At 38.5% G+C, this 22,782-nt stretch overlaps 3 protein-coding genes and 1 non-coding gene across 6 annotated transcripts; 2 read left to right on the top strand and 2 right to left on the bottom strand.

Moving 5' to 3' along the window:
* Positions 1-778: 778 nt before the first annotated feature.
* Positions 779-7,497, bottom strand: LOC110912256 (PHD finger protein EHD3). 3 transcript variants are annotated; one of them, XM_035984794.1, is made up of 6 exons: positions 7,099-7,237; positions 6,494-6,622; positions 4,745-4,930; positions 4,317-4,619; positions 2,442-2,528; positions 779-1,852 (listed from the first exon to the last, which is right to left on the bottom strand). In XM_035984794.1, exons 2-6 carry the CDS (start codon positions 6,500-6,502, stop codon positions 1,040-1,042), a joined length of 1,398 nt encoding a protein of 465 aa, XP_035840687.1. In that variant the 5' UTR covers positions 6,503-6,622; positions 7,099-7,237; the 3' UTR covers positions 779-1,039. The 3 variants fall into 3 exon arrangements, with proteins under 3 accessions (XP_035840687.1, XP_022012627.1, XP_022012628.1); XM_022156935.2 differs by lacking the exon at positions 6,494-6,622 and having other exon boundaries at positions 7,099-7,497; XM_022156936.2 differs by lacking the exons at positions 6,494-6,622; positions 7,099-7,237 and adding an exon at positions 5,367-6,479.
* A 1,123-nt stretch (positions 7,498-8,620) lies between these two features.
* Positions 8,621-10,139, top strand: LOC110910132 (zinc finger MYM-type protein 5-like). The gene is made up of 2 exons (XM_022154852.2): positions 8,621-8,749; positions 9,223-10,139. Exon 2 carries the CDS (start codon positions 9,416-9,418, stop codon positions 10,082-10,084), a length of 669 nt encoding a protein of 222 aa, XP_022010544.1. The 5' UTR covers positions 8,621-8,749; positions 9,223-9,415; the 3' UTR covers positions 10,085-10,139.
* A 1,216-nt stretch (positions 10,140-11,355) lies between these two features.
* On the top strand, positions 11,356-16,653 carry LOC110914069 (leucine-rich repeat extensin-like protein 5). Its single transcript, XM_022158889.1, has 3 exons — positions 11,356-11,447; positions 11,662-11,786; positions 15,737-16,653. Exons 1-3 carry the CDS (start codon positions 11,356-11,358, stop codon positions 16,651-16,653), a joined length of 1,134 nt encoding a protein of 377 aa, XP_022014581.1.
* A 5,073-nt stretch (positions 16,654-21,726) lies between these two features.
* LOC118487852 lies at positions 21,727-21,833 on the bottom strand. Its single transcript, XR_004882795.1, has one exon. It is a non-coding gene; the product is annotated as a small nucleolar RNA R71 (small nucleolar RNA).
* Positions 21,834-22,782: the final 949 nt, after the last annotated feature.

Raw genomic sequence — 22,782 nt, 5'->3', positions numbered from 1 at the left:
AAAACCTGTATATGATTATTTCAAATCGAACCGTTGAAACGAAAGTGTTTATTCGGATTAAGCCGTCTCAGCAGTTTGTGAACACAACCAATTGATCCATCAACTCATTTGAATTCTTGAAGATGATACTTACAAAAGTTTCTACATATTTGTGATGCTAGAAGTTAGAACTTAACATTGTTATTGTTATTATTATAAGTTTTGTATTCTTTAAATCAATCACCCACTGTGAAGAAACTATTAACGTTTGCTCCAACTCCTCCTCCCCCCCCCCCCCCCCCCCCCTCTCATGTTTTACAAAGCATGATATATCATGACATTTGAGCATCTAGACCTACCATTATACACTTTCATATGTACCATAACTATAGATAGATATGGATGATATCGCGTTTTCATCAAATTGAAATCTCTTGTCAAATTCCTTAATCATCATACAGGTTTATTGGTTTAACTAAACGAGTTATGTTCAGGTTGACATATCACTGAATTAATTAAAGGTCAACCTTTAACCTATTTATTATTACAACCTATACCCATAAACACAATCATCACTCACTTGATTACAAGTTACAACCCATTTACAACTCGTCAACCCACCAACGCATTTGTATAAATGGGTTAAACCAATCGTATTCAGATTAAATGATTTTAGGTTTGTCTAGGTTACATTCGACATCGTTCACATAAATAAATAAATATATATATGGAGCTATACACATATTTATCTGAAAAGGAATCTCAAGTGTTATGCAAATAAAATTATTCATTCCAGTTCTAAGAAAACTGACAGTAGTAATCATTCAATTATTGGCATAATGATACACCAAAAGTTAGACGTACAAAAAAATCCCCAACATGTTATCATTCCACCAGGGTTAACACAACAAGTATAGACGGATGTTTTTCGCTACTAATGTGAAAGTAACCCCTTCCCAACCAAAAACCGTCAAAAAAAGAAAAAAAAAAAAGTGTACAAACCTGAATACAGCCCGGATCACCGTTGTTATGAGTATCAAAAACTTTCATTTTTCATGTCCTACAATATGTTTGATCGCGTATTCCAAAAGGCATCCGAGGAACCTAGTGTTTTAGCTGCAGTTACAAGCATGTCTATCCCTTCGCGTTCATCCGTTGCTTCACGTTCCGCTTTCTCTAACCCATCTTCTATTTTCACCTTCTTTTGCATACTCTCATACACCCTTTTCATCGTATTAATTCCCTTCACTTTCCTATCACACTTCCTACAAAACCAACTTCCTTTCGGAATAGAAAGGAGTTGCGGTAACGTACAGTAGATATGATACGCCTCATCACAACCGTCACAAAGAACAATCTGATCGTCATCTTTGTCCACAAGGCAGCGTCTACATAGACAAGACGGGCAGTACCAACACGGGCCGCACACAACCAACTGCTTGCTTGTTAGGCATTTGGCGTGATAGAACTTGTGACCACATAAAGAATGCCCGCACCTTTTATAATCGTCTCCAATCTTCACCTCGGATTTGCACATGAAACATATGTTCGAACTTTGGTTTTCATCAGTTACATCATGCAGATTTGGTACGTCTTGTGATTGCTCGTTTGTTGAAACACCGTTAACAAGTGGTACGGAAGCAGACGCCTTCAGCTTCTCACAGACTACGCAATTATCATGAGGCGATCCCGCTCCGTTCGAAACGCAGCTTGCACAATACCAATTTAGAGGAATTTCGGTACCTACGAGCTCTGTACAAGAGAGATGGTATACGTCTTCACACGAATCGCAAACTAAACAGTTTTTGACTTCTGCTTTTTCTCCGCATCTCTGGCAGCCGCCAGCTTCGGTTGCGTGTGGTTTCCTAAAACACTGTTGTATAAATGTTAAAAACTAGTGGGTTACCACCTGTGCTTTGCGGCGGGTTCGAAATGTAGATAAAAAATAAGCAAATCACGAACGTAACGATTAAAAAACCATGTCGTGATGGTATATTCGAAAGTCACGGGAAAGTTACGTCGTTGTATACGAAGCCAGGTTATTCAAACAAAATTTACACCAAATTATATATAAAGATCAACATGACGGCCGTGCATTACAGTGAGTCGGTTTAAATGTAGATAAAGAAAACGACACAATGGTGTATTTAGAGATGAGCGCCAGGAGGTTTAAAAAACCAAACGGTTTAAGAAAACGTTTAAAACAACCGGTCGGTTTAGAAACCAAATTACGAAAATTTACATTGAAACTTAGTGTAGAGCGTGGAGATAAATATCGAAAACCCATAAAAATCATGTAACAGGAAATTCGTTAAAAACTCAAATGATAACTTTATTAAAGTTCCGGGGTTGTAGTTTGAATCGGTTAGAGAAAAAGAGGAAAATAAAACTTTATTAAGGCTGAGAGGCCAAACGTTAAACATAATGACGGAGTTCAAATTTGTAAGGTTGTTTAGATTTACCTGATCGTAATGAGCCCTAGATATGTCAGAAAGATTATTTGCAAGTGTAACCATCTCATTGCCAACTTGTTGAAGCTTTGTCCATACCTATCCACAGCGGTCAAGTTGAAGAAATCAGTGAACATGGTAAACCTCTAATTTTAACAGGTTAATCTTCTATATACGGTGGCATTATTAAAATGCTGAGGTGAGCACCCTGCTGACTCTTAATTACATTTTCTTTCTGTTCAGTTCAATGTTGGTAGGTTGAGTTCAATAAAATTTAGCTTGGGGTCAAAGTTGGACAAAATGTCAATGTTTTTCTAGGGACTTCTCCCAACTCTGGTGGTTGTTTTCTTATGATCTTATCAAGCGTCGAGTACAAACATACATTACAAGAGTAAATTACTTGAATGAAAAGCAAACACCTAGAACTTCAGAGTTCAGAAAAGCATCTTAACATCTTTATACTTGGATGATAAAATAGGACAACATCTAACGCAACAAAATAAATCCGAGAGACCATTAATGTTTACCATGTTACAAACCTCTGCCTCTTTTGAGCGAGACATTTTTATACCGCTTAGGGAAAGATTAGGGGTTGCTAGTATTTCAGATAAGATAAGGGAGGGGAGATTGAGATGGTTTGGGCATGTAAGGAGGAGACATACAACAGCCACGGTTCGAACAGTTGAAACATTCACTGCAGATAGAAGGAAGAGTAGAAGCAGGCCGAAAATGACTTGGGATGAGCGGATTAGGCAGGATTCGCTAGATCTGCACCTCTCTGAGGACACGGTCAAGGATAGAACTTCGTGGAGACGAAGGATTAAGGTTTAAGGACTTTTAGGAGGTCGGCCTGCTTTGTTTTAGGTTCTTGTCTTAGGACTTAGCTTTCAGTTTCTATGAGGTGTTATATGGCATTTTTTTTAAGTTGTCACATTTTCCCGATGTCGTAGTTTTACTCAGAAATACGTATTTATTTATCTGTTTATTATCATTTATTTATTTATTTTAGTAGTTGTGTGCCTATGTATGTTTTTCGGAATCTTATGTCTTGGTTTTGGAGCGGGGGTCTCACTGAAAGCAGTCTCTCTATCCCTTGGGATAGAAGTAAGGCTTGCCTACCACCCTCCCCAGACCCTGTCAATAGGTTGGCTATAGATGGGATTCTACTGGGTAAGTTTGTTGTTGTTGTTATTATACTAATAAAGTAAACTACACAACACATGATCATCTCTTGAGTTCCATCATCGACGTTATGGATTTCCTCTAACTTAAAAAAAAACAATCAGACGAGTAGTATTGTTTTACTTATATATAGTTTTATCCAAATGAAAGGATGAGCTCAATAAACCAGGTCCATGCATTTTGCTACAAGATAGTTTCCATCACCAGTAACCCATTACAAAAGATAGTGGTTGCTTTTATGCTCACCCCTTCCATTAAAAAAATTTCATTTGACTAACCTTCTCTATATTTAAGAATACGTACACCTAGTATAGTATAATACTTGGACAAAATTCGTTTGATCAATCATTTAGTTCATTTATCACAAAAGAGGGCATGAGGCCAGCTTTCGCACTTCAGTTTATGCATGTACAAGACTCATGCTGTCAATCTGTTACTAATTTACAAAGCTAAGTTAATTAGTAATGCTCCTAGTCGTCACCAGCTATCATTGGTATAAACATTAACTGTGTAACCTGTTGACAGTTAGACTACGGCAGATGGAGCTTTTAGTGTTGTTAGATGAAGCGTAAAATCTTACATGCGCATTGAAACAGTTACAACTGAAAAAAGTGTCCACTGAGAGATATCACACTCTAAGCTACAGGCTATACAGTAAATCAAATATTTGAATAAGAAAAGTCCAACTTTGAACAAAAGGCATACCTGTTGGATATCTTTAACGCAAAGCACTGGTGAAGTTTCATAAGCTCCATTTTTCATCTTCGAGCTTATAGCATCGATGTTCAAAACTTGATTAACATTAACAACACCAAAATTCTTGAGAAGTAAACCACATACTTGAGAGAATTTGTCCGAGTTTAGAATGTCGGATAACGCACCGAAACACAACTCAGAGTGTGTAGAACCTTCTGATTGTTTTGACAATCCACAAGACATGTCACGAGAAGGTTCTGGAGCAGAACTATTTGTTTGATTGTCACTTCTTTCAACATTATCGAGGGATTTCTGCAAAAAAAAAAAACAGCTTACATGAATCCAAACAAACAAACAAAAAAAAAATACATTTTTACAAGCAGCAGCAAGATTTCATCGAGTAAGAATCATACAAAATTCTAAAGAAGGTACTTTACCTTAATCACAGGCGTAAAACCACTTTCTTTATGAGTCATACAAGTGTTTTGGCTGCATCCCGCAAGACTATTTTCATGCCCATTGCTACAAGGTCTAAGAGAGCATTCACCCGGTTCGTACGTAGATGCATCAAAACTCAACAAGTGATTATCTTGATTGGGAACACTACCATCAGCAGCCTTCATCTGCCAGAAACAGGCTCATTAATTCACAATTCAGTTGAACATTAAGAAGTTCTTTGATTCTGCAGTTAATGCGGTCTAAAATCAAATAGCGGTCAAGGGCCAATATTTGAGATATAGGTTATCGCGGTGGGATATCGGTAATTTTATATCATGCAGAACTTATCTTATATATACACATGTATAATATTGATAGAAATATCTAAAGTCAAAACTCAAAAGTGCCAATACTTGAAACATGATCTAATCGTAAGCTATGAAATCTTTCTCCGAGTCAATGTCGATCGGATAGCAGTTCCGCTATTCTAGACCACTATTGACACCTATTTTGGTAAGCCTTATAACCACTATATTGAGTGATTGACTACTTAATAAGAACAACAAGTATATAGGAGTGATCCCATAACATAAATTGACTGAAGCTTGCTTAAAAACTTACCAATACAACAAACTCGACAAGCTGTGACGCTTGCAGCACTACAAATTTGTTGTCCAAAAAGCAGTTAAGAAATTACTGTACGTCAAATATCAAAAGTGTTGGTTTCAGAAGATGAAATGTCTAATGTTTTTTCGCCCGGAGAACTAATTGGATTGTTGCGAGCAGAACGAATGGGGCGCGCTTTGGAAGAAGCGATCTGTTACCAAGCCGTCTTATTGGGAATAACAAGAGCATCCATGAATACTCAAAGTTTCACATCCGAAGCGAGTTTTCAAGAAACCGCTCGAGTTTTAGCAAAAGCAGCTCTCCTAGGGCATATCGATCGGTTGAAAGGCCTAAAAGAAAACGTTGTTCTGGGGGGGATGATACCTGTTGATAGCGGCTTCAAAACACCTTCAAGCGAACCTAACAACATTCCTAACAACATTGCCTTTGCACTCAAAAAAAAAAGAATCTATTAGAGGGGGAAATGAAAGATATTTTGTTCTACCATAGAAAATGATTTGATTCTTGCCTTTCAAAGAATTTCCATGATACACAAGAACAATCATTTTTTTAGGATTTTTAGGATTTCATGATACCTAAGAGCAGATTCACCCCTTTCTTTTATCTTTTACTTTCTTTTATCTTTTAAAACGATCCGTTGGTTTTTCGGTGCAGTCATTTGATTTGGTAATAGTAATAAAAAAAAAATAACAAATAGAAAAGAATAATGGCTTGGGCTGTGTATCTACGCCAATCTACGGTAGAAGAGAAGGTTCCATCGGAACAATTATTTATTTCAGTGTACCTCTTCGCTTTTTTCAAAAGGGGGGGGGGGGGGGGGGCAGTATGGGGAGAAATGACAAGAAGACATTGGAACATTAATTTAGAAGAGATGATGGAAGCAAGAGTTCATTTTGGCCATGGTACTAGAAAATGGAATCCTAAAATGGCACCTTATATCTCTGCAAAACGTAAAGGTATTCATATTACAAATCTTACTAGAACTGCTCGTTTTTTATCAGAAGCTTGTGATTTGGTTTTTGATGCAGCAAGTAGGGGAAAACAATTCTTAATTGTTGGCACTAAAAATAAAGAAGCTGATTCAGTAGCATGGGCTGCAATAAGGGAAGAAATTTCAGTACCAGTTTCATTATTCTTAGTTTTTCCTTTTAATGTTGTCAGTTGTCATTACCAAATAACTCTTCTAAGCTGGGAGCCACCACAATGAGACATCTTCTGAGACATGGTGACAACACGAGGCAGGCATCATACTAGTGTTTGTAAACACAAAGAGGTTAGACAAATAAACAAAAGCAAGACATATGCCAAAATCATATTCATCATGTAACACTAAAAGATCTCTCCTATCCAATTTCTTTAGATGATCAAGTTCTACCAAACTGTTAAAGTACTCCAAGACAGAAAGAAAATACTTTCAAATCCTCAAATGCTAAGATCTCCAAACTGTCAAATTCAAAGTTAATCATCACAGGTTACATAGTGCTTATAGTAAGACAACTTCCATGATCATTCTACCTTCTACATTAATACCTAATTACTTACCTATAAATCTATAATATGTTATTGTATTCAACCCAAAAGATACTAAAAAAAAAACCCTAAAAAATCATTGCAAATATCAAACACTTAATATAACTTATTCAATTATGTTATCAAACTTGTACAATATACACATACAAAATCAAACTAATCACCAACAATTTCAAAACAAAATCAACTTCAGTACCTTATCATCTGAATCACTCATCTTGATACGTTTTCTCCTCTTATAGAACCTTAATCCCTCCGAAGAACTCCCCTCACGGAAACTAACGCCACCGTTACAGTTATCTTTCGTGGCTTCATTCTCCTGAATCATCGTTAATTGTAACAGAATTATGCAACAGCAATGCAGAAACCCTAGAATATGAAGTGAGTTTGTTGATTTGAAGTTTGAAGAATTGAATACGGGATTTGTGGGGGGAAAAGAAGGTGTTGATTGAACAAGTGTTTGGTTGTAGAGTAGGTGTGTAAGTGCTACAGGATTTGGAAGTATGCAAGTGTAGAATTGGGGAAGAAGAAGAAGAAGATAAAAGGGGGGTTTTCAGAGATTTGAAACAGAGAGTTGAAGTCAATCACATGTGTCGTTTAAAAAACTAAAAAAATCAAGTTTATTTGATAAAAAAAAATCAAGTTTATTTAATTATGAGTAAAATGTAGGGCTCTTCATAAAGCTCGCGACTCGTAGTTCGCTCAAAAGAAGCTCGAGAAAAACTAGCTAAAAAAACTCAATTTGAGATGACGTGAACCAAGCTGGCTCATTTTATAACCAAGCCCAGCTCGAGCTAAGCTCGGCTCAGCCCATGGCTCGGCTCGTTGGCTCGTTCTTAGACTCGTTTAACTCTGACGTAAAACTCAAGCCAAGTTTAACCGCCTGAATTAATTTCGAGCTTAAGCTCGACCCCATCCTGGCTCGACTCGATTCGACTTGTTTACAGCCCTAGTAAAATGTCATTTTCGTTCATATGTTTGACGACGTTTTATTTTATCATTTTCATTAAAATAGATTATTTTTCTCTTTTGGGTCTATAAGCTTTGAACATATTGTCATTTTCATCCACTTTCTAAACAAATTCATTTTAAAAGTTAAATAAGAGGCAAATATGTTATTTTATATTTTTCTTTTTATTTATTTTTTTTCATTTTCATAATTTAACCCTTTTAATAATAAACTCAACATCAACATCGATCTCCACCTTCTACAACATTTATACTTTTTTTTTTCTGTTGTTATAAATTTACAATACTTCTTCTGATTTGGTTTGTTCGAATCTATCCTAGTTCAGATTTTCATCTTGAATTATGATTTACTTCCGGTTCAAGCTCACTTTCAAATAACCGATTCAAATAACCATGAAAACTGATATTCAGGTTGTTGAATTTTGTTTTAATGATTGTATATGTTCAATAACGTATTTCCCCTTACCAGGGGCGGTTTTGGGCCTATGCAGGTCGGGCCACTGCACAAGGCCCAAATGGACAAGGGGCCCAAATATTTTTTTTTTAAGTTTCTATGTTGTTTATTAGATCTGGTAGTTTAGAGATTAAAATAAAAGCCCAACTCAATTTGATCTGATTGTCTAAAGTCCAAAACAAAAAACCCAACTCAGATTTGGGCCTCAATCCCTAAGTCCACTTACGATTGTAATACAATTTGTTCTTTTTTATGTTTCATGTTGGCTGTGGGGGCGCAAAAAGAAACACGCAGGTGTTACGAAATTACGATAATACGATTCATCTCCAAGGTTCCAAGCTTGCAGCACACGATTCCCTAAGCGATTAGGAATTGCGAAATTCGGCCGATATCATCAGTCAATCGCTCGCAGCTCCCCTCATCGGTATGGTTATGGCCGATATCATCAGTTTCGTAATCGTAGTGATTTGATTTTGTTTAGAGTTTATGAAATTGAAAATATCTTTCATTCAAAAAAGCATACAATTGTCTTTGATCTTTGTTCAGAAGCTTTGTTTCAAAGTTTTTAGGTTATTTTTAAACTTTGAAATTTAAAGTGTGTGTATTTGGTTGGTTGAACTTGAACTATTATGCCTTTGAAACTTGAACCAAAATAATAAAGTTGGTTGTAAACTTCTAATAGAGCATTAAAATAAAAGAAGAAGTTGTTTTAATTCATTTTTTCACAGTAACTTTAACTTTGAAGCATTAAATATGTTTTTGGATATTAAGCAATGTATTAGGTGTTTTTTATATACTAACGATTTAAAGAAGTGATTTTTAGGATTATGTTAGTTCATTATTTTAATGCTAACAACTTTGACAGTTAATGTTGAAACTTTGTATTTTTTTTTCTAGGCCCGTTCCCAAATACAAATACCTATCTGGTTGTCAAAAACGTAAAAAGAAGAAGCTAGAGGAAGAAAGAGCAAAGGCTGACAAAGGGCCGCGTATACACAAATTTTTCTCAAAACTATCTCAAAGTTCTAGTTCTAATGTGGATGCTAATGTGGGTGAAGATAATGCGGATGTTAATGTGGATGAAGCTAATATGGGTGAAGATGATGCTAATGTTAATGTGGATGAAGCTAATATGGGTGAAGGTGATATCAATGCTAATTTGAATGAAGCTAATATGGGTGAAGATGATGTTAATGTTAATGTGGATGAACCTAATGTGAGTGAAGATGATGTTAGTGTGGATGTGGATGAAGCAAATGTGGGTGAAGATGATGCTAATGGTAATCCTAGTATTGATATTTTTGATCCTAGAACTTGGGATTCGCTTAATCCTAACTTGAAAAATGAATTGGTTAAAAAAGGTCCAAAAAGAGAGTTGACTATTGATAAGGGTACCATGGATAAAGATGGAAGACGATTTTCTAAAGTCATGTATACTAGAATTCTATCAAACAGGGAGACACGTGAAAGAGAATGGCTAGTATATTCAAAAGAGCTTGACAAACTCTTTTGTTTTTGTTGTAAACTTTTTAAACAAGGGCATCCGAAAGGTGGGTTAGATAACGAAGGTTATGCGGATTGGAGGCATGCTTCTCAAGGTCTTAAAGCGCATGAAGTTAGCTTTGAACATCTCAAGAATATGCATGAAGTTAGCTTTGAACATCTCAAGAATATGCATCAATGGTTTGATATGCATCAAAGGTTTGAAATGCGCCAAAGGTTATACATTTACTCGTTTCGCGAAAATTACTCTTATTAAATTACTATTTTACCCTTAATCAACCTATTGAATAACTATTTACATATTCATACAACCCAAAGCCACTTCCATTCACTTCGCTATTCGAAAAAACCAAATAACCCTTCGATATAATACTAAATTCAAAGTAGGATAACCGCAACACATCATCGATAACCTGTATAAACATATAAATTATGATTACCAGAAATTCAAACTCCAACAAATAACAATTCTTAATAAATATTTATTACAAGTTAAAAACAGAGGTGGCTCAGAGTTACTCACTCGTGGCTTTGGTTGCTTGTTTAAATCCATCATAGTAGCTGATGACGTGGGTGACCTCAAAGCCTAATAAATTTGTTAGAATACAACATAGCTTAAAAGGTTGAAAGCCAAAAGGGTTCGAAAGTAAGCAGCTGTCATAAGCAGCAAAAGGAATGAAACAATGATCAGTCACATCACGCTTTACGTGTGGACTCTCCCCTCCAGCAGCATTCGGCGCATGTAGGAGAACACACTCTATTACCCGCAGGTCAAAAGCCATCTATTTACCAAAATGGGCAAGTCCTCCACTGCAGCCATGTATCAAAGGTCAAGGGCTTCTTCTTACAGAATATCCATTCTTCTATAAATGACAGAACACCTTGACTCAGATTTTACACTCCACATTCTCCTCTCTCTCTCTCTCTCTCTAGATTGTGTACTTTGCATGATCTATTCTTCACTTTAAACTTCAAATAACAATAATACACAAATACATAATATTCTGGGTTGAATATCCTTCAATCCAGTACTCAAGAATAATAACAACAACTTGATCCAACTCCACGTACTTCAAACATGGGGGGACCCCACGACCTGCGTTAGGCTAATCGAAACCCTTGAACCCTTTAACCTAGTAGGTCATGTCACTACCTTTGGTCTCATATTTGTTGTAGCAACAAGTTGGCGCCATCCGTGGGGCTACGCAGTTAAATCTATCTCGAAGACCAGTAGTGTAGCTCCAACTTTCCAAAGTTCTCCATGTCTGATAGTGAATCTCCCGGTGAGGTGAATCAAGTGCCTCGTGTCACTACTTCAACACCAAAAGCTGGTCAAACATCACCAGCTATGTCTACATCTTTCTCTACTCCAGGATGCACTCCAACGGGATTTTTTTCTTGGAGTTCTCCTCTTTCCAAACACCAACCCCTTCCCGCTCGGAGATTGCCTCTCCCCAAATCGGTGCTACAAGTACACCAGAACACATAGATCTAACACCCGAAGGAGTTACCAAAAACTTCCTATAGATGATATCCCTTCTCAACCAGCATGTGAGCAAAGAAAGGGAGAAAGGGGTAAGAATAAGGTTAGACTATGATGAGTCTAGGGCTGGCAATAGGTAACCTGTAGATAACCTTCTAAGACACGATAACAGAAAAATACACCATGTGATTTTTTACGTTTTTAAAAATAATCAAAATTTGAAAGTTAGGATCCATTATTTCTCCATCTAGGTGCATAAAATAAACATATGTCTTATAGCCAGCCATTGGATATAAAGTAGTTAAACGAGTCACATTCATGTTTAAATTTTTTGTTGTTTGCGTTATCAGATACCTGTTAAACCAGCTAAGACACGATTTGCCAGCCCTTGATGAGTCTGAACCTTTGCTATCACCGGGACCACCACCACCTCCTTCGAGCCGCTCACAACCTACAACATCTCGCTTTGAAGCTGGTCTAGTTACCTTCCACTCAACCCAAGCCCTTATGCCATTTGGATGCCAGACCCGATTGCTTTTCCCTGGCCTGACTCCCAACCTGTTGCAACCGGTGCACCTATAGGGGATGAAATCACTCTCGACCAACTCTTGCAGTCACCTACTTCAAGCGTTCCCCCACCTGTTGTAACACTTTGCAAAATCATGTCCAATACAGTGGTGACACGTGTCATAAACCCCGATCATGTGAAAAGATAACTTTAAAGGACTAAAGTTGCCAAACAATGAAAAGATGTAAATAGAAGGACCAAAAGCATCAACATGCCAAACTTGTGCCTCTGATTGACCTCATATGATGTTCGTATTCGTTATTAAATAAATTATCAGACATAAGAAGCCGTTTGTGCTTGAAATCAAAAGTTTACAAAACACATGGGTTAAAAGTGTCAACATGTTAATTCTTACCTCTGAGTGACCTTTTAACGATCCCGAGGCTTTGTAATATGTTATTATACTCTTATGAATATCAGATAATGATTACATAAAGTTTTGATACAATCTTGTGATGTAAAATTCAATTTTCAAGAAAAAGGGTCAAAAGTGTAAATGTGACAATTCTTCATTCGGGAGACTTTTTTCAACAAGTCCAAAACATGTGAATGCATGGCCTTACTCCCAAGAACATCTCAGACCTGATTATGTGGGCCCCTCATGCTGGAAATGTCAGATAACCGAAGTATGGAAGTGCAGGGACTGGTTTAGTAAACAACAAAACAAAAATTGAAATTGTGCTCCCCATTGTGTCGCGCAGGGTTTCCCTGCGCCTGGCGCGTGTCGCGGACGGGACGGTTTTTCAGCCAGAACCGGCAGCTGCCAGCATGCATTACCTGAAAATCTGAATTGATTCTCTGCAACTTGTAAACGAAATCAGCAGCTTGTTGATGGTTTCTAAAAACCATTTGGACACTTGTATACATCATAATTCACCTAAGGACACTTGGATTGATCTTGATTCATCCTCCCTCACTATAAATAGAGCTCCTGGGGAGCTTTCAAATTTGCTCATTCAAAGAAAATCTCAAACAAACTCTCAAGTTGAGTTCTCTGGAGCATCCTAGTCATCAAGGAAGCTCTCTCAAGTTTAATCTTCGTGCTAAGGACCCTTGTAAGTGTTCTTAGCTTCTGTAGTTAAGATTTTATTAGTTTAATGATCGAAAATCAAAGATATCATAATTACACTTTGACTTTGTGATTAATCACTAACAGTCCAGCCATTTTTCGAATTGAAAGTGGCAATGTGTTGGTAATTAAGTAGGTGATAATCCCTCAAAAGGGCACCTCCTAATTATCACATTTACTTGGTCAATTGTCGGGTCAAAGTAATGAACAGAAAAGTCAAATGAGTCAGTTTTTATAAAATAATTCATAACTGATAATGTAGAAGCTATAAAATACGTTTTATCACTTAAATAACTTGGTAAATAATATAAGAACCGGATTAGGCATGTTCAACCCGACAATTCTGAGTTTAGGCTCGGTTCGCAACCGAAAGTCGCAAAGGTAGACTTTTGCTTTGACTTTTAGTTCTAACCCGATTTAGCATAGTTTCTTTATGCCTTAGGGTTCCTTTGTGACCATATTATATGTTAGTATAACCCTCTGAGGTTATACTACATGGTCCCATAGAAATCTGAGTTATTTGCATGATTCCGTTAATATGCTTAAAATTGACCATTATGCCCTTATGTTATAAAAACGAGATTTTTGAAAATGTGAAAGGACAAAAAGCTTTATTACTGATTTATAAGTATGACCAAGAAGTTTGACTTCAGTTTCTGGTCTCAAACAAAAGTTATGCAAGATATCGTAAAACAAAACTTTTTGTTAATAAATTGCATTTTTAGCATAAATCATATTTAAACCCAGTTTTTGTCACCAAACTTATTGCCTACTGTTATGATATATTTTTAGGGATTTTTGGAAATTTTTGTCATATTTTATACTGACCATAACATAGAGTTTTTGCATGAATTCGGTAATTGACGATAATGCCTTTTTCATTAATAAAACGAGATTTACATATCATTTGCATGCAAAACCTTTTCCTACTGATGTTATATATTAAATAAAATATTTTAAGCATTTAAGACTGATAAATCTCTCAGATTTCCATAAACATATCAAAGATCGTCAATTATCGACTTTTACGCAATTAGGCGCATAGTATGGTTTAAAACCATATTTAACACCTAAGATTTGTTACCTACTGATTTTATAATTAAATTTTAATACTTTAACAGTAAGTATAATTCTTGAACTCAGATTTCCAATTTTGTCTGTAAAAGCATATGTGAAATGACCAAAATGCCCATACGGTGCATAGTTTGGCCATAAATGGTAAACCTCATATATGTATGGTATCTTACTGATGTAAATTGATAAAATAAATATTTTTAGTGAATGTTTTAGACCAGAACCTCAGTTTGCTATTAAATCTCTTTTATAAACTTTAAAATGACCAAAATACCCTTACGGGACTTAAATTGGTCTTAAATTCATTTGGGGCATAATTGTTGATATCCTACTGATATCATATCATATTTAAAGCATATTAACTTGTGAAACCTGCATATGACTCATCCGGTTACCCGTTATGCATGTACGCGTTCGGTACGGTTTATGTAAATAGTTTGCATAAATTAATTGAAACGGTTCAAACCTTATCATTTTTACTTCAAAATCCAGAATGTATTTAGTTTACCCATTAATTGAAACGGTTCAAACCTTATCATTAATTGAAACGGTTCAAACCTTAATCTTGTGTTTCGTACCGTAAACTTTCTTTAAAACTAACCGGTCTAAGTTACAACTTAAATAAGACCCGTTAGGAATCTAATAGGTTATTAAAACCTTCGTTCCAGATTTAGGAACCCAGTAAAAGCTACCTACACTTGCTGAGTAGGATATACGGCTGAGAATACAAATTTTACATTTTTAAGCTCAGGTAAATACTTTTAACTTATTTTCCCTTATACGGGCTTGGGATACGACAAATTATTACCGCTTGGTCGAGTATTGAATATTTAATCGATTAGTGGTTAAATGATTGAGATGACCCTTTTTAATCTGTTTTGTTTGATTTAAGCATTTGGGGGTTAATGACCGTGTCCTGGATATACTTGGCTCATTCATTTGAAATGGCCACGACTTAAGCACGGGGTGTAGGCATACACCTGACAGTTTCATATGTAAAATGATATCTCACTCGTGAGGATAACTTCTTGTGGGCTTATACTAGTGGTGTGTCTATTAATCTTGTCATGGCTTCTATCTCGGGCCCTGAACGTACGACAAACATGTGAATCTGCATACAAGATTATTTAAATTAATTGTCCCAAATTATAGAAGAATATTTGTGCCTTTTGCATTTAAATCAATTTTCATAAATGTTTTCAAAATAGTCAATTAATTGTATTTAACAGTGTAAACTGACGTATTTTTCAAAAAAAAAGACTAAGTGGCAGGTACTATGCGAAATTGGCTGGAAGCTCCTGAGTACTAAATAAAGAATCTTGCAAGTTCTAGTGCTTAAAGTCTGTCGAACAATATTTAGATCCGCCTGTGGATCCACTTACAATCGTTTGTATAATATTTAATTATGCTTTTCAATTTGGTTTGTATTATTATTTTTAGACTTCCGTTGTGCATTAAACTGTGATTATTTGTCTATGATGATATCAACTACGTCACGATACTCCCCACCGGGCCCACCGGTAATATGTGGAAATATCGGGGTGTGACAGGTTGGTATCAGAGCCAACATTGAGTGAATTAAATACTAGCCTTTTGTGTTTAATCTCAATGACACAGTAACATAATCCTTGACTTCCGAGTCTAGGAAAAAGACCTAGGATTAATCCTAATCTTAATTGGTTTTTATCTTTTGTTGTTTCTCTTGTTTTGACAGGATCACAAGCAAACATGCCACCAAGAGTGAGAGGACGTGGAGGACGAGGAAAAACACCGATTGTGACTAGGAACGATCACGAAGCTGGGCCATCTTACTGGCGCACACCCTCCCCATCACTTGGATCAAGTCCTCATGAAGACTGGAGGCCATACCTTGAGCCTGCGAGACGCTCTGTCTCGCTTAGCTCCTCACCATCTTACCATCATTCCTTTGGGCCGCAGCAGGAGCACGAGCCCAACAACTCTCACTATTCTTACATTCCTCTGCAGCGATCGGGTTCACACAATTCCTTCCAGAACCTAACACCCTACTTTCAGAGCCGGTTCAACCCGATGAACCAGATTGAAGAACCAGAGGGCCAAAACCCTTTGGGACCAGCTGACCATTTTTCCGAGTACCAAAACATGGATGTGGACGATGATCCAGATCCTGAGATGCCGCCATCTGGGACGCCGATGCATCCCATCGAGATTTCTAGCGGATCATCCTTTCATGGTTCGCCTTACAGGGGCCCTGATATCTGGGCCAAACGATGGAGCACGTACAAGTGGGAGTATACTCTCCCTCACCGCAACTCACCACCACACCAACAGGTCCCTTCTGAGGACCCACATTTTCAGGCGGTCACGCCACCGCCACCACCAGCGCCAGAGCAGCCACCGCCTCCAGAACCATCTAGGCGGAGAAGTGCACGGATGTCCATGCGTGGGAGTTTTCACTTCAGCACCCCCCAACACTCCTCCAACTACCCGCCACTCTATGAAGACCCGCAAATGGGTGGGCCTTCAAACGCAGTTACTGAAGTCGACTCCGCACCAGTCGCACCAGCACCACCGCCCATAGCTTACGAAAACCCAATTCCATCATACCCAGGTGCAGCTGGGTATAGCCCGTTTGAGCAGCAAGCTTACTGATGTGTGTAAAATGCAACATATAAATTACATCAAATGAGGCATAAAACTAACCCTTTTTTAGTACTAATGTTGGGAAAAGTGTGCTTTTGTCTTCCTTTTGTATTTTCAGGATTAAATGAGCGCAAATGAACAAAAGAAGCAAAACTACAGCTAAATCTAACATAAAGACAATAAAAGGAATAAACGTGGCATGCACCCCTCGACAGCATCTTCCCAAGCAAAAACAAGATATCAGAAGGCTGAACACGCCCCGTGCCCAGCGGACACGGGGGCGTGCTCAAGTGTCTGCTGAAAAGACAAAAGCATAGAAGCTTCTATTTCCCAACACGGGGGCGTGCCCAGCTCCACACGACCGTGGTCAACGCTAAGATTCGCAGAATCCAAGCAAATATTGATAGTACAGATACGCTTCTGCACACGGGGCCGTGCCCAGCGGACACGGGGGCGTGGTCAACTAATGCGGACAAACTGCAATTAATGAAGAAAGAGAAAGTGGATAGACACGGGGCCGTGTCCGGTGTGACAACTCGTATTCCAGAACCTATCTTTGTGTTTGATGTAACGTGTATGAACTCTATGTGACTAATTGATATGTTGGTTTTAATGAATAAATGTTACATGTTATGTGAATGTGTGTAATGTATGTATATATAATGTAATCGCACAACACATGTCCATTCGCACAAGTCCATTCGGGCCACACTCGTATTCGAACCAAGGGCAGCCCATGATGGGTTCGGCCCACTCCCTTACACGCATAACCTATGAGGAGGGTGTATACTCCTCATTATTTTGCAAAACACACAACACACCAAACCCTATTCTCTCATTCTCTCCTCTCGAAGCCGACGGTAACATCCCCTCTCCTTGAAGCTTCCTTGCTCGGATCAACTCTTGTTCTACCCTCTAACCGGTTAGTATCTTACTATTGATTATATGATGGATGATGTTGTGATCCATATATTCTACATGATGACTTAGAGATGTTTTGTGATTGATTATTATGTCAATTGATGAGATTTGGTATCCTTATGTATCGGCTCACATGTGTGGTAGGTTTAGATCAATATAGGGTTGATAATCGTATGATATCAAAGATGACTGAGAACCGAATGCATGTTAATCGGACTGGGATATGTGGATGAATGGTTGTGTTGTTATGTTAGGGTGCATGCTAGTAATCAAGAACATGAGCCATGTTGATGTGTTTAAATGTTATGGTTGTTGTTTATATTTTGAATATGATTAGGGTTCATAGGAATTTGATGTTAAAACCCTAGTTTGATCGATTATTGTATGATTGGAAACTGTTACTGTTGATTTGATAGAATGGATAAGAAATTGGAAACTGTTACAATAGATTGCATGATTTTAGGAAACATAAAACTAATCGTACAAGGCTAGTCGCACAACCCGGTCGCATAAGGCAGTCGCACAAGCCATAGGGTGCAAATGTTTAAACACACTGTACAACTATTTTAAGCTCAGTCGCACAACATCTTGTGAATCGCACAAGATGTTGGGCCACTAAATATATTCAGTTATGATGTGCCGTTGGGCCGAGCAGCCCAAAACCCAATTGCACAAATTAAGTTGGATCGTACAAGTGTAATTAGACCGCACAAGTTGATTGTCTGTTTGTATGTTTGGGCCGTATGGATTTTGTATTGCATGTTATTGGGTCGGGTATGTTTTGGATCGCACAACCCATTGTGAGTCGCACAAGGTTGTGCTGGACGCACAACAGGTTGGCCGGTTGTTATTGGGCTTTAATATTGGATCGCACAAGATGATTGGGCTCGAACAAGCTCAATGGCCCAATCATCTGAGTCGCACAAGTTGGACATTATGAGTGTACTTGACTGGTAACGTGTTCTACGTGTTTGCCATGATCATTATGTGTTCGTAACCTGTTAGCTTATGTGTAAACTTATGTGCACTACTTGAACCTAGACCTGACTTGTACGGTAACCATGTTAGGACGTGGTTGACCACATATAGCTCAAGTGACCTTTTTGTGTATCTGCCGAGCTAACCTATGGTGAATTCACACTTTCTACAAGGCATGGGATTCCCGGTGGTTGGGAATGGGTAAAGGATTGAAAGGAAACCTGCGTATTCTCTTTGGTTAGAATACGTACCTCCACCCTCTTGATTGAAGGGTGACAACATTGGAACCTGCGTGATCTCCTTGTATGGGACACGTACCTCCACCCTCTTAACTGAAGGGTGACAACATTGATACTAGACCAAAAACTCTATCATTAAGTCCCTCATTTTTATATCGACTTAATCGTCGGGCCAATGGCGAACGGGTCATTAGTTAAACAGCGCTATTAGGTTTGAAAAGCCTCACACCGTGCCGCAGAGGACGGAAGTGGACTAATGGGTCTGGGCACGTCAATGATGATAGACATTGACTTAGGGCACCCAACTTTCTCAGTTAGTAGTCGATATGGTAACGGGTCTAGTGGGATATTCATGGGGTAGCCCCCACAGCTGGGAGCCAGAGTAAAAGGAAAAGGTTAATCATGTTTTTCAAACTATGGGGTAACCCCCACGACAAGTAAGCCAACTAAACAAAACCTATGTTTTTGAAACAACTTAAAACGAACACCCAACTGTGAACTCGCTCAACTTTGTTGTTGATTCATTACTAAATGCCTTGCAGGTCGTTAGGTGCTGAGATGGAGCTTGCACAGGAAGGAGAGGTCGTTGTGGGACATGGACTGTTGAGTTCCATGTTAAACATTTGAACTTTTAAACTTATGTTTGGGTTTTAAACTTTATGCTTCCGCTGATAACTTGAACTTAGTTAATTTGTTTTGGACACCAATTATATTGTGGTTGGTTTTATATTTACTTTAATACATGGTTCAATATGATTGGTGGCTTGATCCTGGTCATGTCACGCCTCCTGCGGTGATAATCCACTTGTGGAATTTGCGGGTCTGACATCCGGGCTTCTGTGCAGGCTATAAATAGAGGTGCTTGATTCACTTCAAAGGCATCCCTTGACAAACCACCTCTCTCCCACTTCACCCACACTCCACCACCATCACAACACCCTCATCCACCACCATCATCCATCATCCATCATAGAGTGTGTGTAGTAGTCTCGAGATCAAAGATTGATAGTAAGAATTCTTAACAATCAAAGGCCATGTTTGCCTAAGTCTCTTACATCACTTGGTGAAGACAAGCATTTAGTGTAATACTTTTGTTTTTTAATCTTTTCGCACTTTTTATTTGGTTTTGTATTAATGACTTTAATAACTAGTTCTTATGTTGAAGGTGAAACTTCCTTATCATTTGTCCGTGGTGTCTTGGCGTTATTTTACTGTCTATATAAAATAAAAGATTTACACCGTTCATATCTCTATGATCTATATAGAGATATGTTGGCTACCTGGTCGGGGGTTAAGGGAATGGTTTGGTAAGGTTCTTGCCTTGTTCAGTGTATAGATCCTGCAAGGACCTGGGTCAAGCATACTAGGACCTCCTTCAATACCCACTGGTATTGGATGGCGGGGGTGCGAATGGCTTGATCCCCTCATATGTAAACTACTATTAATACATTAACCCGGCTACTTGGGATTGTATCCCTGCTGACTCAAACCACTTAGCCGAGGGTAACGTCACCTTCAAAAGAGGGGCCGACCACATTACGCATTAATAACTTAATTAATTATCTTCCAATATTCCAACCCTTTAGTATTGTTGTATCCATGCTGACTCAAACTACTGGGTTGAGGATAACGTCACCTTAAAAAGAGGGGCCTACTACTATAACTAAGATAATCTCTTAAAAAGTGCAAAAGTGCGGAAAACATCAAAGGTTACACTAAAGGCGAGTCGGATCCAATGATTCATCTTGTCTGTCTGTTTTATTTTATTTTTATATTCAGCATTTTTAGTTTTTATTTTTATGTTAAAACCTTTTTCTAAAATTTTGATTTGATTAGACGTTGAGGATAAAACGGTACTAAAAGCTCTTGGGTCTTTGGACGACCTCGGTATCTTACCAACGCTATACTACACTCACGATGGGTGCACTTGCCCATATGTGTGTTTAGTGTTAGTAGAATATCGTGTTTTATAAATTTAAAACTTGACTAAAGTGTTAAAAAGGGCTAAAAATACATATATAAACATATAACGCTACACACGCATCAAGTTTTTGGCGCCGTCGCCGGGGACACAAGGATTTTAAGAAAATTAGGAATCAACGGCCTAATCGTTTTTCTTATTATTATTTTTTTAGGATTTTTCTTAATTTTCCAACATCTGCAGAGCTCAACACGGGCCGTGCCTGGTCGGACACGGGCCGTGCCCAGCATTGTTACTGGCAGTTTTTATTTTCCGAGTTACAGAGAGCTGAGCACGGGTCCGTGTCGGTGCAGCATGGGGCCGTGTCGAGCTCTCCAGTAACGGGGATCCGGAAAATAATCACTGTAACTCCGACCACGGGCCGTGTTCATCTGAGCACGAGGCCGTGGTGAAACTGTTGACCAACGTTCTTTTTGTTTTTATTGCAGGACTTGGAACCCAGGCGCCACACCTGAACTTTCTACGTAGTGTATGAGCTCCAGTTCCAGTAGAGACATAAAAGAACCTCTAGACGAACCCAAACGCTTTCTAAGAAAAAGACTTAAAGCTAAAAACCAAGAGAAAGTTTCGGGGGACCCACTTCCAATGGCGGATCAACGTACCCTCATGGATTACCTACATACCACCGTAGGTAATCTTGGCGCCGCTATCAATGCACCGAATGTCGATGCCAACAACTTCGAACTTCTGCCGCATTTGATACAAATGCTCCAAAACTCCGCAACCTTCCACGAGCTTGCGGACGAAGATCCACATTTACGTATTACTAACTTCTTGGAAATATGTGATACTTTTCGGATCAACGGAGCATCAAATGACGCCATCCGCCTACGAATGTTTCCATTTTCACTAAAAGACCGAGCTAAGGCTTGGCTTAATACCCTCCCAGTTGGTTCGGTAAACACCTGGGATGAACTAGCCCAAAAATTTCTATATAAGTATTTCCCTCCTACTAAAACGGCTAAATTAATGACTGAAATTAACACATATTCACAAGAGGATGGGGAATCCTTATATGAAACTTGGGAAATGTTCAAGTAGCTACTAAGAAAGTGTCCACATCATGGTCTTGCGGTATGGCAACAAGTATCCACTTTCTACAATGAGTTGTTGCCACACACAAGACAAACACTTGACTTTAGCTCCGGGGGACTTTTAGGTAATCGCCGCCCAAATGAAATTTATAATCAAATTGAGGAAATTGCTCAAAACAATTTTTAATGGCACACTTCCTAAGGCACTAAATCTATTGCCCCAGGCGCCCATAAGGTTGACGAAAGCACTTCTTTACAAGCCCAAGTCGAGGCCCTTTTTTCGAAAATCAAAAAGTTAAAATGGCAAAAACGGCCTCGGTCATGGCTTGTGAAGGGTGTGGTGGGCCACATGAAAATTGGAGTTGTATGAAAGAAATGGATAATCAAACGGAAATGGTAAACTACATTGATAATAGACTTAAGCCGTCGGGTCCTCCGACAGGTACCTACAACCAAGGATGGCGTAACCACCCTAACCTTGGTTGGAGAGAACCTGGCGATAGTATTAACCAACAAAATCAAAACCAAAGAACAAACTTTCAACAACCACGCAATGATTCACAAAATTTCTCTCAACAACAACAAGGGGGACGAGAGAGGCTTGAAGACACCGTCTCACGCCTCATCTCTGACACCGATAAGAAAAACTCGGATCGATTTCAACAAATAGAATCGAATTTTAGAAACCAACAAGCTAGTATTCAAAACATTGAAAAACAATTAAATCAACTAGCTCAAAATTTCTCCGAGAGACCACAAGGCGGGTTACCTAGCAATACCGAAACAAACCCAAAGGTGTAAGTACATCTCATCACATTGAGAAACCGTACCGTAGGTCCCGAGGAAGCTCCGCTTCCCACAACTGAAAGGAATTCGCCAAGCCAAACCATAGCTTCATTAACACCCCAAAAAGAGACGACTCCTACACCAAGCCAAGAGCCACCAAGAATCCTCCGGTGCCTTATCCCGGTCGGTTACTTCGCCA

This window comes from Helianthus annuus, chromosome 15, assembly GCF_002127325.2.
Source record: "Helianthus annuus cultivar XRQ/B chromosome 15, HanXRQr2.0-SUNRISE, whole genome shotgun sequence".
NCBI classification, from domain to species: Eukaryota; Viridiplantae; Streptophyta; class Magnoliopsida; order Asterales; family Asteraceae; genus Helianthus; species Helianthus annuus.
This window is presented reverse-complemented; position numbering and strand designations above follow the sequence as displayed.